The 19,204-nt window shown below is 42.6% G+C and overlaps 1 protein-coding gene across 1 annotated transcript in view; it reads right to left on the minus strand.

The window, feature by feature from the left end:
* Nucleotides 1-19,204, minus strand: part of LOC147702336 (ATP-binding cassette sub-family A member 10-like) — a 1,673,715-nt gene that overhangs the window by 147,495 nt on the left and 1,507,016 nt on the right. Inside the window, exon 34 of the mRNA XM_086930968.1 lies at nt 3,732-3,826. Within this exon, the coding sequence (XP_086787094.1) occupies nt 3,732-3,826 (95 nt within the window). The remainder of the gene's footprint in view (nt 1-3,731; nt 3,827-19,204) is intronic.

Here is a 19,204-nt window from a genome sequence, read left to right on the forward strand (position 1 = left end):
GCCGCAATGAATTTAAATTAAAAAAGTGACTTGTCCCGAGGAATGCCATAACAACCCACTGTGAAGGATAGAAAGGCACAAACCCTTTTCTGATGACATTCTCTTGACCTTGTTTTTAAATGATGGTCATCCCTGCGTCGAGCACATACATTGTTTTCTCACTGTACTGTTAAGACGTTTGCTAAAATATATGCCTTTCTTTCTTTAATTTTTGGCGTAAATAAGTATGCTTTTTCGAGTCATTTCTGTTTTGGACTGTGTGTGTGGTTCATGTGTATTCTGTTTAAAAAAATGTTGTCAAATTTAGTTTTAAAAGCAATATTTCACTCCTGAACATTGAAAGACAGACTGTATTAATAATTTTAAAACGTATTACTAGTTTATTTTCTCTTTGAATTTATTCAATTTATTTAGAATGTTTTTTCTAAATGAATATATTCATCAAAGAAATTTCGGTCTATAAGTGTTATAAAGCGTAATAAAGTTGCATATCTTTGTAATTGGAAAAGGCATGAATGACCTATATGAATGTTTAACTTAATCAAAATCCCAGATCTCCCTTCTTGGAGTGTAGTGTTTTCTTTGGCATATATGTATGTGCTATTGGAATGAAATTGGAGAAATAAGACAGTTGTTAGTGCAAAATTAGGTTGGTCTTTAATGTAATAAGGAATAAGCAAGAGAGACTTCCAATTTTTGGGGTCAAACTGACTGCATTATTAAAATTATACTGAAAGCTGATATTTGAGTGACAATCCTTCCAGAAGACATTTTTCATGTAGTATTTTTGTGGGAGAATACATATTTGTAATAGCTCATATTGTCTGACTCATATGAAGGCATTTTAAAATCTATCTAGATAACATCTTCCATTGTATTATCACTACCACTCTGTGGTACACATTGCTGTACATAAAAAGGGCAATTTCTCTTACCCAACAAATTTCCGCAAGATAGCACCACACAATATAGAGGGCAAGTCATTTGCCAAACTCTTACATAATGATTTGGCAAATTGGGCTGGTAACAAAGGGTTAATCTCCCTGATCCAAACAGGTTTCTATAAAGGATGTAGCATCAAGGCTAACCTACTTAATCTATCACTCCTAATTTACTCTGCTATATGCAGCTTTTATAGACTTCTCAAAAACTTTTGACCACCTGGTAGCAGAAAGCTATGGAGCCAGTTGGAAAACTAGATCATCCACACAATGCTCCTCAAAGCTATTATGAGCACGGGTAACAGACACACAGGTTTAAACAAGGCTATCTTCACATCTAATTATGTCAGTGAATATCTACACAAAAAGGCCTCAACAAGCCTACATTTTAGCACTGTCATTATTTAACTCCGATTTACCCTTGCGGTTCCTCTCCTAAAGCCCCTTTTCCCCATAATTGAGCGCCACAAGGTAAACTTCCCGCAATATGCAGACAACACATCATAATGGAATAGACCTCTCCTGAACTACAGAGATCTTTAATGACAGAATCAGTATTGCCACAAAAGCAAACTGGACCTGGGGATAAACAAAAGTAAAACGAAGGTAGTGATTTTTGGCCACAATGTGATCAAAAAAGGTTCCTGGGTCTGGACGGAACAAACCTGGATAGAACTAATAGATATAAATATCTTGGTGTCTGGTTCAAAGTGCGGAGGAGGCTATACAACCCAACAAGCAGCACCAAAGAGGACATTGTTGGCCCTTAACAGATACCTTTATACAGGTATTCAATAAGCTGATGCGGCCAAACACAGGATCAATGTTGTGAGATGTCGCAGATTATTGCTCACTGTTACTGATATCCTTCATTGAAAAGCTCTTTAAATTGCTGGATTAACATGATGCAGAGCAAACAAAATAGTTTTTCATCTGCCCAATAGTACATTACAGGCTGAGGTGCAACTGGAGTTTAAATATAACAAAACAGTCATATGAGCTTCAAGCTTCATTTGTGTCCTACAGTGTGAAGATGAGAAACTCACCATCAAACTCTTTAAAAGCTTTGCTGAGGCAACTCTTAACCAATTAAATGACCCCTTGGAGCATGTTTCTATGTGAAACTTTGAACTGCTAGCAGTTTGATGAGATATGGAACAATGGGCTTCAAAACTTCCAAACAGGAAAATTGATGAAAAAACAAAGCTGCTATCTCATTAAGTTGACAGGCCTAGCGCTAATGGAAGCAGGCACATATGTATGGTTGAACCATCCAACAAATTCCACAAAACACAAAGGTATCTAAAGTAAATGATACACATTAAGCAAAAAGGTATCTGATAAGAATTTGGTTCGGCTTAATTTTACTATGAGGCCATTGCTATAGTAGACGGTATGAAGAGCCTGACTCCACCTGTTGCTTTTGTGCAACAGCAGATGAAACATATAGTATGCACTTGTGAAGGCCTGATCGCTTCAAGAAGAATCTGGCTTACACCGATCCTCATAAAGCTCAACATAAGATGATATTGAGACGCACCCATAGCCTGCTTAAATTGAATAGCCACACAATTAACTGGCCACTTTCTTAAATATATGCCCTTTGTTTGTAAGAACATTTTAAATTCCTAATGCAGCAGATAGCACATTGACCTGTTTTTGTTACTTCTGTAATGATTTTAATTAATTATACCATACATTTATTCAATTCAATTTACTGTCTGATGCGTGGGTCCATAAGAATAGTGTGGCTTAATTGTTGTCTGAACACATAATTCAAGTATAACTTGAGCAGTAGCACTGCTATAAGATCCTGCAAGATTTGCCTTTAACTTTCTCATTTACAATGTACAAGTTACGAAGAATGCCATGAACATTTTGAAAAAGTATAGGCTAAATGAAATTCTATACTCTGAATTTTTGAACTGCTTGTAAATGATGCTTTTTGAAAATGTTATGGACATTTTGTTGGAAAAATTTACAGTTTTCAAATTATTTTCCACTTCTTCTTATGGGAGAGTTAAACAATCCAGTACTCCATAAGGATCAGCCATGCTTGGCACACCATGTAGGTATTAGAAATTTTAATGTGTGCATTTTCCGAACTGTCAGCTTTTTTGCCAACTTTGTGAAAATACACTATTACAACTTTTTTAAACACCCCATGACTCACCCTAGTTTGCTTACTTCAGTCACTTGTTGCAGTTTGAGGTAGGTATTTAAACCCCACCATTTTTAAACTCGGCCTCTGTCACTAAGCCTACCATAAGATGACATCACAATTTTTGAAGAAATTTTAGAGCCATTTGTCCTATAACACGTGTGTCGTCTGTCTCCCATTATAAACCTGTAGAGTGGAACAAGAAAGTATAGCCTGTCCGATTTGATAAATAGCACACACTGTCACCATCAAGGCAAAGAAGTAGCCAGTATTGGAAGCAAGGCATGTTCTGTGCACAAGATTGTTCAAGGATCCGAAACCTTGAAAAGCCCAATGTGTAAAAGTAGTGAATATCAGAACTTGACAAGAAATTTGAAAAAGTATGTTTTCAATAATATTTTCTAAGTTCACATTCAATATCTATTAGAGAGGGATTTTCAATACATCTATTCATTAAATCTATGCAATATATGCATTATCAATAATATTTTTGGCATAGTGCACCTCCTCAATAGTGAGACATACACAGATCAAAGAAAAGGTATCAACTAGAGAGGTATGTTCCTCTCCAACTCGACCTAAACCTTTAACATGCCTCCATGGTCTCAAAGTCTCTTCATATAACTCACCACACTCTCTGCTGGCCTTTTGGATCCAGCCCAGTTGAAGGTTCATCCAGGAGCACCACTTGGGGGTTAGCAAGCATACTTATTGAGAAACACAACTAAAAACAAAGACAGATATATTTTAAATATGCACATAGTTGCTCTTCTATAGTCTTTTTAAGCATTTTGGAGTTGACACAGTCAAAAAGGTTGGGATTCAATGAATACCTGGCTTCTTCATTTAAACATTGCACCTCCCAGGAACTGCAATAACATGCAGAGTTAGTGCTCTGGGTACCCGGTATGCCATTATCACACCAGACTCCCCACCCCCAGAGTATGATGTCTGATATATTTTGTAGACGATTCTATAAACAATAGATGCATAGGTTTATGTATACATATATTACACATGAGAATTTCAATGGATTTATTTGTTTAAATTGGTATATTTTAACAGACATTTTCACTTAACTATAATGTCCTTATAACCTTTGTTTTTTCAAGTTTCGTACAGATATCCCATGTTGAGCCTAAAAATAGAGTTGGTCCCAAAAGTGATATTTCCTTTTCAACTCCTACATCTTTCTTTGCTCCTTGATACAGAAAACACAGCTGAACTGAATTACACCAAACTTAGCAGTGGGCAAAGGCTTTGAGCATTGTGAGCTGTCTGTCTGTGCAAGGTTTGGTGGTCAAGCTCTATGGCCAACCCCTCTGTGCACGACCAAAAGCTATTCACTGATGGTGGTGGCCACCTGCAGAGTGCTGGTTGCAGGGTATTGAGGAATCCCACCCCGCGCACAAAGGGTGTGCGATATGGATGTTGGCAACCTATAGAGGATTGAGAGCAGGGTTTGACTGGCTGCCAGACCCTGTGGCCTACACCGCTCAGCGCACGGCTGAAGGCCAGGAACAGTCAGAGTTGTCTGCCCGCTGAGCCTTAGCTGCTGGACCAGCCAAAGGAGCGTCCACCTGGCCAACCACTGGCTCCATGCAGAGGTTTGGATGCAGGGTCTGGCAGGAGGTTGTGCACCGCAGTACTTGGTCACCTGCAGAGGTTTGGGCCCAGGGAACATTTCATCTCAGCTCAAATCATTATGCACACAACAGCCATGCCATGCAAACCATAATGGCTCACCTCATGCAATGGCAATCACTGCAAAATATTTATACTAATAAATAACACATAAAGCACTACATTATTATTAATTTCAGTCAAACCAATAAGGTTCCTGTGATATGTAATCCCATGTGGAATATGATTTACAACATTTGTAATTGCATCTGCTTCATTAAGGGTGCAGCAAGGAACATTTATTATGGTTAGCTAAGGGCTCTGGATTTATTTTATGGGGATATGGGACTATCTTCTTAGTTTAGACTATCAATAATGTCTATCTTTTCTGTGACTCCTGCTGAGCATGGGTGTGCAAAGCTTTTGCTACGCAAGTATAGTTGATGATAGTGACACATACTTTAGCTATGAAGAGTGACCAGTTTTCCCTATGTTTCATGCCTGTGCATGCATAGCAAAGAATCATTTCTATTTCCTTTACCTGGACGTCCAAGGGAAGGTCATCCTGAAGCAATAAACGCAAAAAGAATGACTGTAGTGCAGCACCTCCTCAAATCACTAGTAGGTGCTGAGAAAAACAGCCACATCGGTACTAATGGTCGTGTAGGTGTGGCACTTGAAAAGGTATGTGTGACCATGTAGGCATTGGAGGTGAGTGAGCAGGTAGCCACCTGCCTTGGGGCATATTTTTTTCAATGGGTTAGATGGCTTTTGGGTAGTGGACTACTGAGACCAGACTTCGCGATCAGTTGCCCCTAATATTTTTTTCATGTTGTCAATAGTTAAGCACAGCACATTATTGCCCATACTTTCAAAAGCAGTTCTATAGAGTTGTGAGCCTTTATACTACCCAACTTGGCCCACCCTGACTGCTAAGGTCGTAATCAATAGGAAAGTGGTGGAGAATATGATAACGTGAAGGCCAAAAAGCCAGATATGCGCAGTGTCACTTCAACTATTTGCATTGTAATACATTCAGATAAATAACAACCTGTTGTGTTTATTTATATGCATAAGTCTTTTATCTAAGTGACTGCCTCACGATCTTCAGCTGCTGCCACGAGCATTTTTCATCATTATCAGTGTGTAGGAAGGGGGTGGGGGTCTCGCCCTCCCTTATCACCAATGACAACAGCGGTGCTTCTTCTTCTCGAGACTACGAGTGGATTCTGGATGGGGATGCCGGTGGGGGTTTCTTCTCACAGGGAACACACATGGCAATTCCTGGTGGGGAGAACACTCCTAGCGACGTTCCCGACTGTAAATGCAGTGGTAGTGGCACGAGTGAAGAACTATCTCAAAGTGAGCACAATGATCAGAGCACAAGAAATGCAGTTTTTTGTCCTAATGAATCTGGAGAAGCAGAAGTAAGGTCTCAAAACAGCACTACGTATAATGAACCCAAGGTGAGCAGATACGGTAGGGTTGTGAAACCACCAGCTAAGTTACAAGATTTTGAGTGTGCTTAGCGTCTGGTTTTGTTCCCTGCTTATCCTCCTCATCAGGTACATGTACTCTTGTTTTATTATTGATAAGGAGATGTGTTGTGTTTATTTATATGCATAAGTCTTTTATCTATGTTACTGCCTCGCAATCTTCAGCTGCTGCCACGAGCCTCCCTATCTCTTTATGACGTCACTGCATTCTGTATTTGTACCGGTGGCTCTGGTGACAGTTGGTGGACAGTTTTTGGCAGGATCGTTATCTGAGCAGACGCACCCTCTGGTGTTAGGGTTTTACTTAATAAAGTAACTTGGACTTACCTTACGCTTTCGAGTCATCTTTACACAACCTCAAAGGTTGAATAGCGTAGGATTAATCTGAAACAGATTATATACCGATTTGATTTAATTTCTTTGGGTTTTCTTACCAGCGAATTAGGAGAATATTGCACGAATTCTCTCTTGTGTCTTATTGTGTAATATTATCTAACTTTACAAAATGAAGGTAATTATGTTACATTCACCGATTAAAGTCTGGCCATCAGCTCAAACAGCTGATAGAAATACACGAAATGCTGTTACGTTGTATGGCTTCCTGCTGAGAATTCAGCCTTGAGTAGATTAATTTACAAACCGCTGGTGATCAGGACCAAAACAAAACCAGCTCAATGGGAGTCAATGGGATTAGTGATAAAATGCACATTAATCTTATGGTTATCCTTCCACAATTTCATTCACGTTTTATTCAATACCCTTTCCTGACACCGTACTCAATGTTTTTCTTACATTAAAGTAGATAATAGTGTTCTTTATATTGAAAAGAAAGAAACACAGAATCAGCCAGAAATAATGATCATGTGTTTTAGATCGAGTGAGTTGACCTTTGTCTGAAAAATACCATAATTCCTGTAATAAGTAGTCCTGTTACAGATGTAAGCTTTTTGGTTTCATTCCTGTGACATGCATTTATGTAAAGGTGATGAAGATATGGACATTAACTTCAGTATTTAGTAAATCACTTGATGTTTTTAACTAATATTGGAAATGGCCCTTTTTCAGGGTTATCCCCGAGTCTTTTGCTTCTTCCTCCCTTGTCTTTCCTGACCTGTGGTTGTTGGCAATAGGACTCTGGGCACTTTACCACTGATGATCAGTGCTAAAGTGCATATCCTCTCTGTATACATTGTAATTGTGATTGGTTATCCATGATTGGCATATTTGTGTTACCAGGAAGTCCCTAGTAAAGTGCACTGACTGTGCCAGGGCAGGTGATCCAAATGCTACTAGTGGGCCTGCAGCACTGATTGTGCCACCCACATGAGTAGCCATAAAATGGTGTCTCAGGCCTGCCACCGCAGTGACTGTGTGCAGTTGCTAACTGCCATGCTGCCCTGACCAATGTCCACACTGGCCAGGCCTAACCCTTCCCTTTCTGTACACATTGAACACCCCTATAGAAGGCCCTAGGTACCGCCCTGGGCAGGGTGCGGTGTATATGAAAGGTGGAGCATGTACTAGTGTGTGTGACATGCTCTGGTAGTGAATTACAGCCATTTTCGTTTTTCACTATTGAGAGGGCTATCTTGCCCATAGGCTATAATGGGGAATGCTGTGCATAATGTTTACCTGCATATCTTCCCATAGGAGCAAGATGGAAAATTTAAGTCTGGTATCCCTGAACTCAAAATTTAATAACACATCTTTTAGGAAGGATGTTTTTTAAATCCTGTATTTGAAAGCGGCACTTTTAGAAAGTGGCTGCTTTCTTGTCTGACCTTTCTGTGTGCCTTTGGCTGTTTGTGAATTGACTGTCTGGCTTGTGAGTGACAGGGCTGGGGGATACCAGGAGAAAGAATGAGCCCGCCCAGTGGTGAATAGAGAGATCTGCATCTAGATGGAAGGGAGGAGTTGCACCTGGGACCTGAATAGGACTGTGCCTGCCCCCCCACAGTGCTGGCTCCACCCCCTGTGGTGCGTCTGATGTCTCTGCCCCGCACTGTGAAAGGAGAGAAGGAATCATGTCAACAAAGTGCTCCAGGGCTGTGCTTCCCCTCCACAATGCTGGCTCCACCTCCTGTGGGACGTCAGATGTTTCTGCTCTGCACTGTGAAAGGAAAGAAGGAGTAATGTAAACAGAGTGCTCCAGAACTGGTTTGGACTGGACTCAGAGCCCTCCTGCACAAAGGGAACAAAGACTTTTTGGGGTATAAGTACAGGACCCCAGACCACTGAACTTTAGATCTTCATGGAATCAAGAAGGAACCTCTGCCAAGGAGAAAGCTTGAAGACTGAAGAGTAAGGACTGTCGTGCTGCGTACTTGTGCGCTCACCTGCAGTTGCTTTGCTGCCAAGGAGAGGGGAAGGACTTTGCTTTGTGCAATGTCCCTTTGCTTGAAGAGATCTCCAAGGGCCTGAGTAGAGCTGGTTTCCTGTTAAGAAGTATGATAGTGGTTGGATTGATGCACCGCTTATTTTGTATTTGGTTTGATTTATTTGTTGTTTGGTTAGTTGATCATATTTGTGGTGCTCAATAAGGAGGCGTCGAGGGTCCAACGACGTCAGTTTCAATATTTAAGATGTGAGGCCAGAAGAACTCTGGTCCCATCCCTAGTATGGCACTCACTTGTTTGCGTTCCCTTAATGAAAGAAAACAGCTTCCATTCAAAGTTCGTTAATAGTTCTTTCTTTTTATTTCATTGATTTTCGTGATGTTCTTTTTTAACCATTCAATTCACATTTCATCATGATTATATTCCTCATACATAATCAAGCATTATCGTAAGCATGTCCAATGCATTTGGGGCATTAATGGCATGCCCTTCATCAGGGAATAGACACTAGAAGCAATGATATAAATCAACATTAAAATGGAAAATAATAATGTTTGCAAAGTAGCAGTAAAAAAACATGGACAGTAAATGTGCATACAAAAATCCGATGTACCATCATATTGTGCCGTTATAAAAAGGTAGGTGAAAGATTGTGTAACCTCATGCATTGTGAATGTAAGAGTGTAGGTAGCAGTCGTTCACTTACATGCCTGTATATAGTCAATGTTGAAAATCTAGAAGAAATCGGTAAACGGAAAAAATACGTCAGGTTCTGTAAACAAAGCTGGCTAACAAGGCTCTCCAGCATGTTCGGCAAGCGGTAAAACTAACCTGAATGGTTAAGTGTTGAAGAATTCTATCCGGTACGTGTCTCCAAAGAACGCCGGTGAAAGCGATGTGTTCCCGCGTTGCTAAATTCAAAACATTGGGGGTCACGTGATGTGTCACGTGTGACGGGGGTAAAAAACATACTGCGTTTACGATCGGATCGGGTTGTGGACGGTCGTGTTCCAGCGGAAAACAATTACCATTTCCGAACAAATGATAACATTTCTGTGATCACTGATCACATGGTCAATATGTTCGTGTGGATAATAGAGAAAGCGGAAGATAGTGAGTTGAAAAAATAATAGGATTGAGGTAATATGAATTTTTGGTTAGTTATGTCCCCTATCGTAGACCCCACCGGCTCCATGTACTTGCTTCTAGTACATGTAAGATCCCTCCACTTCTAGCTATGAAGACGCAAATATATTTGCGTCCAACGTCAACATGTCCTCTTTCAAATCCACCATGAATGGGTCAGATATTCCGTTTCTAAGTGTGCCTTGCCAACGTCTTTATGTGGTGCACTTTCGTGTTTTCTAGCTCTGGCGAGTTAGGCCCTGATTTCTGCCATTGAGCCTTTTTCTGCCTTCTGTCTCTGAAAGCCGCTGCCTGCTGCTTCCTGACCTTTGACTTACTCCCTGTGCGGCTCGCGGTGCCTGGCTCAGCCTGCCTTTCCTGCCAAGACCGAATTCAACCTTCAAGTTATCTGCTCCGCTCCTCGAAAAATACATTCCTGTCTAGTAGTTTACGAAAACATCCTTCCCAGCTGCAGAGCAAAGGGCCCGGCCTCACTGTCTCCATGCAAGTAATTCATAGCTTCCGTTACCATGGTAGGCCCATGGCCCCTCACATCTCACGTAGACACGTAGTCGCATATGCACGCACTAGCAGTCAGTATGGAATAGCCTCTGCCCAAGAGACCTTTTCTTCTAGATAATACAGTTCCTCAAACACAAGATATCAGATATGATTTGGGATTAGGTTGTTCTGACACTCCAGACTTCTGTCTCCACATGTAGGGCTAAATGTCAAGTCCCCTTCACCCTCCAGTTACACGTCAATCATACGTCATACTGCTGCGCGCGCATCTCTGCCACATGTTCTTGCTGACTCTGCAGGATCCTTCTAGGGATCCACCCACTTATGACACCTTTGTTTGACGTTTCTAGCACACACCTCCGTGTACACCCTAGTGCACGCCTTCTGTTACGTATTTCTGTTCTTATCTCGTTTCTCTCAGCTGTTACGCCTTCTGCATTCAATATTACTGTATGAAATGACTATATATATGAACCACTGTTAATAAATCATTGTACATGTCCATTGCAATTTCCACCCTGAACCCTCATGGCGATGGGTCATGCTACCATTGGTTCGAACCAATTCCTTTTTAAGGAATAAAACACCTTTTAAACCTCAGATACCACGGACTCTGCCTTCTTATTTTGACTGAGTTATTCTTATTGAACTTTACCGCATAAATTCCGTATAGGTAATTAAAATTTACCACATAATTGGTGCCCGAACAGGGACCCCTCCCCCACCCCACGCGCCGGAGGTGCGTTGCAGGCCCGGTCCCCTGCCACAGCGCTGACGGACAACTACGCGTACCCGCAGGATTTCCTGTATCTCCCTCAGGCCAACGGAGGTGACTGAGGCTGCGATCGACACCCAGACGAGGCGGTGAGGAGTGCGGAGGATCCCGACCAGAGCCTAGCTGAGAGAGCAAAGTCCGAGGTATCCGGAGGCCCACCAGTTCCGAAGTTCCGAAGTGCTTACGTCACGAGTCGAGTTCAGTCGAGTCCAGTCCAGAGTCGAGTTTCCGAGGCCTTCTGTTCCGTGCTTCCCGGTGAGTACCGTTGCTGGGGACGCATCTAGACGTGCGCATTAATTTGTGCCGGTCAAGACGGGGTTGGGTACACAGCCACGGTCTGCATTGTTTAGCAGTGTATCTATACTGTTTAGCAGTATATCCAGTATGCAATTAGTTAGTTTTATTCTACTCATTATTGTCCGCTCTGAAATGTTTTAGTTTATTTTAATGTCGTGGTATGAGTGATTGTTCGATCTGCATTATTGTGTTTTCTGTGTTAGTTGTGTTCAAATTCAAGTAAGTATCAAGTCCAGAGTAGTACGACTGAAACATGCCGCTATTCTCCAAACTAAGACAGATAGGAACTAGAAAAGGGATTCTAGAAGAAGCAGTGCCTGTTCCACCTAGGGACACTCCAGGGCACTTTATGTACCACAAGCACGGCTTAGATGCCGTATTATATCTCGATTTGTGGGTAGACTATACTAAGGATTTAGCAGAGAATCAAAGATGGCCCGCAACGGGGACATGGGATGCCGAGTGCATCATGAGAGTAGAGGAAGCGTTATGGAAAAAGAAAGCCAGACAGTCACAGAAAGACGCCATTGAACTATGGCGTAAAGAATCGCACAGACGCACAGAGAAAGCACTCAGAAAAGCAGAGAAAAGTAGGGAAGATTCAGACAAAGCCCAAGAAAACGTATTAGTTGAGGAGGGGATACGAGTAAAAGCAGAACAAGTAGACCGACAACGAAACACCCTTATGAATGGTATGTATCCTTTGCTGGCCGAGGGTTTACCTAAGGCCTCTCCGGAAATACCGAAGGATCTGCCCCCTCCCTTGCTCCCGACTAAAGTACATCATAAGACCCCAAAGGATATATTCCTTTCTTCCTATCTAGACGACGTAGCTCCCGTATATACAAATCCGCATGCTCAACCACTACCAGCTGATGGTACTCCACCCCGAAATCATCTACTCCCACCTCCGCAACGAACTCCCTCTCCCGTTCCACCCCCTGCACCTGTTCCCCCAACCCTTCCTGCACCTATTCTTCCGATCATACACTCATCAAACCCTTTTGGTCCTGGCACCTCGGGAGGTGCGATAGGTTTTCAAACACCGCCGCAAGCACATAGACTGACTTATAGGGATTTAGCACAACAACGTACACCTAAAGCAGCCGATTATGACATATTTCGAGAACGTCTCTCAGACTGTAGATATGATCCAGTACCCGGTAAAAATGACGACAGAATGATGTTGTCATCAGTACGACTAAGACGGGTTACCAACTTTTTACTGTTACTACCAGGAATGGTTGATCATCTAGACAGAACATATCATTTTGTCCAAACGGGGGAAGGCCCTGAAAGTATTGGCAAGGCCATGGCTTGCCAGTAAGTTGACACTCAAGCCAAAATATTACGGTTTTTCATAAACTGCCTAATAAGAGAACAAGATAGGCCGGGTGTAAACCCGGAAGAAATGAAAGCACTTAATAGATGGGGTCAGAATATAGCAGACGGGAAACATGATAAACAGAGTTGTATAGAAAACATGTACCGAAGGATCAGAAATGCAGTAATAAAAATACATGAAAGAAGACAGCCAGAACCAGAAATAGATTCAGACAAGGTTGAATCCTCGGAGGAGGAGGAACAGCCAGAAACGGCAACAGGACAATCACAATTACCAGCTAGAGAAATGATAGCATATGTAGGTAAGGGAAGACCCTATAATAATAATTCAATGCGTCCGGTACGTCCGGAAAGTAAAAGAATCTTTCAAGCTGCCATGTCAAATCCAAAGACCCCCGAACATCTATTCCAGGCTACCGATAGAATATTACAAGAACGAATGGGGTACCATGTACTCAATTCCATGGATGAACAAGAACTGGCCAGGTCAGCCGTACAATGGACTGACGATCCTGATAAATATAGTGATGATGGTTTAGTGCAGACCTTTTTAAACCTTTCCCCTGATGAACAGAAATTAGCTGGTATATACATGGTTCAGCATCTCATTACGTTATTCACAGGCCAACATTCTGATCCAGGTCCCTTACCGGATATATTAATAGAACTACTCTCGCCGCAATGGAGAGGTCTAGGTACTGATTTGATTAAAGTAATTCTAGAACATCGACACAGGTATAATACTTTCCTGAGTACACATTTTGTTCCAGCTCCACCCGTAGACAGAAAAATGTATTACATAGACAAACAGAACCCCTTGCGAGAAGTGCATCCGGTCCAGAATGCTGATAATACTTTTAGACGCGTGTTTGTGTACACGCCTATAACGAAAATGGAACTGTTAGAAATGAAGAAATTGGTGCCCTGTCACGATAAAGACCCAGCAGGTTTCCATCGCGAAATTAAAGACATGTTACTCATGGGGGATTACACCTACCCCGACATTATGAAAATATTAAAAGTATTAATGCCTGCCGGTATTTACGAGAAACTCAAAGAAAAAGATTGGGAGGTAGGAGACCAAAAGATTGATTGGGCTGCATTAGAAGACGAAGAAAAGACTGGTACCCCAGGAACAGGGCTTGGGGACAAATCTAAAGCATTACCAGGATTGTTAGTACAAGTATTGCCACGTTTGTTAGCAACGAAAAAGGAGGACTGGGATGCAATCTCAGCCTGCAAACAGAAATCCGATGAAGACACTAGCGACTTTTATTCCCGATTTGAGAAATGTTTTGGTATTAATAGTGGCCTGAAAGCAAGTAGCGAGTCATATCCACATCTTTTCGTAACAAAGCTAGTCGAAAATTCCCTGCCCCAAGTCAAGAATCGTGTACAGAAAGTTGAGAGCACATGGCAAGCAAATACGCCTTCACAAATGTTACAAATGTTACAGTACCACCAGAATAGAATTAGGGAGGAACACGAACACGAACAGAGACGCATGAAAGACACGAAAATGAAAATGTTAGTTGCTCAGTCAGTTCCAGCTGACGGTCAGAAAAAGGGCACAACACAGTCTAATAATACAACAGCTCCTGTTAAGGGGACATGCAACTATTGTAAACAGCCAGGTCATTATATAAACGATTGTGCAGTTTTGAAACATAATATACTTACGGGAAAAACTAAAGAGAGACCGCGTCCTCCTAGACAGGACCGGTCCAACAACAAGTACCCCAGAATATCCAGCCTATACAAGCCTCACAACAGACAGTACAGACAGTAGCAGTGCCGCAACCACAACCGATTGCTGCAACTCAACATGCATCGCAGCAGATGTACCAGTATGCCCAGACTGATTATCCCGATTATCAGCGATATACATGAAACAGCCTAGAGAGGGAAGTTGGCTTGCCTCTTATTGAGGTTCCTGTAGATCAAGAGGGTCCTTATGTACACAGTCAGGTATTGGGGAAAGACAGAAAGTTTTTAATTGATACAGGGGCAAGCCGAACAACGATAAGTCATGACGAAGTCCCAGGGGCACCCCTCTCAGGCTCACAGAATGTTTCCCTTGGTTTTTCAGGAAAGCCTATTGTTAATGAAGTATCACAACCACTTCCCCTTGCAGTTGGTCCATTAACACGTACTACAGATTTACTGCTCACGAAGTCATGTCCAGAAAACTTGTTAGGTATCAAGACTCTGAAAGCTCTAGGAGCTGTTATTTGCTGTTCTCCGGAAGGAGTACGGTTGTTCCTACGTGACTTTAAAGGTCACTATGTGTTGCGAGATATTGATCCCCGATTACAGAATGTACCTGCACATTTATGGGCGCAAGGCCCCACTGATGTAGGTTGTATGCACATTACACCGTATCGAGTCACACTCAAGCCAGGTGTTGTTTTACCACGAATTCGACAATACAAGTTACCCCCCGATGCTGTTGTGGCTTTACTGAAAATCATTGAAGAGCTCATTGCACAAGGAGTGGTTGTAGAAACCAACTCGAATTTATGTAATTCTCCTATCATTCCAATTCTTAAACGTACAGATCCCAATGTACCACCAGTTTACCGATTAGTTATTGATTTGCGCGAATTGAATAAATGCATTGTACCGCAGTACCCTGTGGTCCCAGATATCTCATCTCTATTGACAGCTATTGATTCTGAAGCAACGTTCTTTACTGTAATTGACTTGAAGAACGCCTTCTTTAGTGTTCCCATTGATCCGGAAAGCCAATACCTTTTCGGCTTCTGTTTAAATGGACGAAGCTTTAAATTTGCACGCGCACCTCAAGGATTCACAGAAAGCCCCAGCATCTATAGCCAAGCACTGAAAAGACAACTTGACAGTATTCACATGCCTGAAAACACTGCCCTACTCCAGTATGTCGATGATCTACTGATCACCGCCCGAAGTGAACCTGAATGTGAAATAGCGTCACTGACGGTTTTACATTTCCTGGCTGACAAGGGGCACAAAGTATCCCCTTCGAAGCTGCAATTCTGTGTTCAGCAAGTTGTTTACTTAGGCCACTTGCTGTCCAAATGGGGGAGACAGCTAACGCCCGATCGCATCCAGTTAATTGCCAGTATGTTACCACCCAGGACACAAAAGGAGGTGCGGGCTTTTATAGGCCTCACTTCTTACTGCAGACAATGGATTCCCCAGTATGCATTTCTAGCAAAGCCACTCATTCAGTTAACAACTCAGGAGGCAGCGTCTTCGACTGTCCTTCCTTGGACTCAGGAACATACACAAGCTTTTGATGACTTAAAGAAAGCCTTATGTCAAGCACCAGTTTTAGCGACACCATGTTACAGTAAGCCTTTTACACTTTTTGTCACAGAACGTGAAGGTACTGCATTATCGGTACTCACGCAGGATCAAGCAGGTTCACACAAACCGTGTGCTTACTTTTCTAGTACATTGGATCCAGTAGCCCAGGCTCTGCCTGCGTGCTTGAAATCAGTTGCAGCAACAGCTCTAGCAATCAGACAAAGTGATTCAATAGTGTTAGGACATCCATTGACAGTACAAGTTCCACACTCCGTGGAAGTTCTTTTAAATCGAACACAGACTCAACACTTGACTATAGCAAGATTGACAGGTTATGAATTGACATTATTTCAGCCACACATAGAAATTCGACGTTGTAATACATTGAATCCTGCTACACTTTTGCCATTAACTGAAACAGACCCATTGGCACATGATTGCATTTAAGTCATCACTATAACGACGAAACCCAGACAAGACTTGACAGACACCGCATTACCAGATCCAGACCTGACACTTTATGTGGATGGTTCATGCATGAGAACAAGTACAGGAGAATTAGTGGCCGCCTACGCAGTCACAACAGAAACTGAAGTCATAGAAACAAACTGTATTGACATCCTGTCAGCACAAGCAGCAGAGCTCATCGCTCTGACCCAAGCCTGTATCTAAGCAAAGAACAAGAAAGTTAACATATACACAGATTCCCGTTATGCATTCGGAGTCGTACACGACTTCGGTGTCCTCTGGCGAGAGAGAGGTTTTTTGACTTCTCACGGTGCCAAAATTCAACACGGCCCCCTCATTCAAACTCTATTAGACGCAATACATCTGCCTACCGCAATATCCATCATGAAATGTAAGGCACATACAAAAGTTACAGATACTATTTCCCAGGGTAATGACCTGGCAGACCGAACCGCAAAACATACAGCTCAGAATCAGATTCACACCACTGACCTGACAAAGACAATAGTCGCGACACCGACACATTGCATGACAGTTAAGGATCCCTCCCTGGATGTAATTGACATACAGACACATGCTACACCAGACGAAATCAAGAAATGGACTGAACTAGGAGGGACCCAGACAGATCAAGGATGGATGACGAAGGGAAAATCCACATGGTTTCTCCCCGACTCTATGGTTCAAGTTATCATTAATACCGTACACAGTCCAGCACATTTAGGAGAAAAAGCCATGTTAGACAGTATTCAACATCTCTGGTTCAATAAACACTTACGAGCAGCAGCCAAGCAGAAAGTGCGCACTTGCATGATCTGTTGTCAGTTCAACCCAGGTAAAGGCGTTCCTGTAGAGCAAGGTGGTTTTCATCCTCCTGATCACCCTTTTGAAGTCCTCCAGATGGATTATATTCAGATGGAACGTTGTCGAGGTTTCAAATATGTCCTCGTAGTTGTTTGTGCACTTTCCCGTTGGACAGAAGCATATCCAGTCCCAGATTACACTGCCCCGACCACTGCCAAGCAGCTGGTTCGTGAATTCTTCCCTCGATTTGGTTTGCCCCGTGTCGTATACTCAGACAACGGTCAGCCATTCTCGTCCGAGTTAATGAAACAGGTATCACTCCTGCTCGGCTATCAATGGAAGTTCCATTGTGTCCGACATCCCGAGGCAGCGGGCCTCGTGGAACGCCATAATCAGACTCTGAAAATTCGTCTTGCCAAAATCTGTAGAGAGAAGGGTGTCGACTGGATCGTAGCTTTGCCGGTCGCCCTTTTTTACATGAGAATGGTCGCCCACTCCAGAAAAGGGCTATCCCCGTATGAGGTGGTCTTCGGTAGACCGCCGAATATGTGGGGGACGCCTTTGCCTAGAAAGATTACTGATGTCGATTGTAATATGTTGACAGATTACCTTGCTTCCTTGATGTCTGCACTACAATCATGTCGTTCACAGGTTGCTGCAGCCTTTCCCGACAATACCGAGGTGAAACCGCATGATGTTGTTCCAGGCGATGTCGTACTTGTAAGAAATTTCGACAGGAAAAGTCCGCTGGAGCCCAGGTGGCAGGCGCCGAAGTTGGTTCTTCTCACGACGAGGACTGCAATCAAGATCGAGGGCCGCAAAGGGTGGCTCCACTCGAGCCACGTGAAGAAATTTCGTGCATTGCCAGAGACTGACTCCCCCTCCCCCTCTAAGGACTGTCCAGATTCTAGTGACTCTAAACTTCCCCTGATCGAGAAAACTCCACAGCAGGAGTATAAAGAAAAACTGAGGTCTAGCAAGTCAGACAGTTTAATTATTTAAGTCCTCCCCTAGGTGAATCGGTTAGACGTGTTTTCTGACATGTATCCCCTAGACCCCAACAGAGAGAGAGATAGACAGAAACAGCTCAAGAAACGTGAATATTGCAAATCTCTTCGCAGCCACTGTATTGTGACTTCATTGATTATGTTCTTTCTAAGCCTTATGATTATTGCTGCGAGTGTGCTTCTACACATATACTATCCTATATTCAAGCGTGCAAATTCTCCCTTAAACGTCACTGCCGAGCATTCTTTCAGTGAACTACCCCCACATGAACTCTCTTACAGACTTGCGCTGCGCAACAACACATTCATTAGTATGTTACATCATTCCCATCAGACCAGCAATGCTACCAATTGTTGGATATGTGGCAGACTCCCTCCCTATCAGAAATACAAGGGAGTTCTGCCTCTTTTTCCGTACCCGTTCACACATAATGGTTCCTGTGGGGCATGGTTTAGTTTAATTAATTCCTTAGATTCTGATTCCATAGTTTACCTGGGTAACTGGGTATGGGGAAACCTGAACATCGTTTTGCATAAAGTCTGTTTCCCTGACAAGGAGGGTCTCCCCAAAAGGACAGGAACTGATCTAGAAAATGAAGTATATGGATTAGGTAACTTTACACTTAACCTCATGATTCTGAATGTTGAATCCGAAACAGAACCAGTCCTGCCCGCCCTGTCCGTGCTTCCAGTCAAAGGTGAATTATGTGTCAGAAAGAATGGTTCAGTACACCTAGGTCATAGTAAATGTACTACTGTGATCAAATTCAGTGATAAGGGCAAGTCTACCTTTAGAGCTTCACGTCATTCCTATTTTGTTTGTGGTCATACAGCCTATATACGCTTACCTCCAGATTGGGATGGCACCTGTTACATTGCATTCCTTCTGCCACCTGTTTTCCTGGCCCCTCCTGATTATCATAGAGACACTCATCTAGTACACAATAGACCACAGAGAGATCTCCCGATTGTCGACTATACTGAAACGGCATGGGAGCAATACACCGATTTTAATAA

The sequence above is a fragment of the Lissotriton vulgaris genome, chromosome 7 (assembly GCF_964263255.1).
Source record: "Lissotriton vulgaris chromosome 7, aLisVul1.2, whole genome shotgun sequence".
In the NCBI taxonomy this organism is placed as follows: Eukaryota; Metazoa; Chordata; class Amphibia; order Caudata; family Salamandridae; genus Lissotriton; species Lissotriton vulgaris.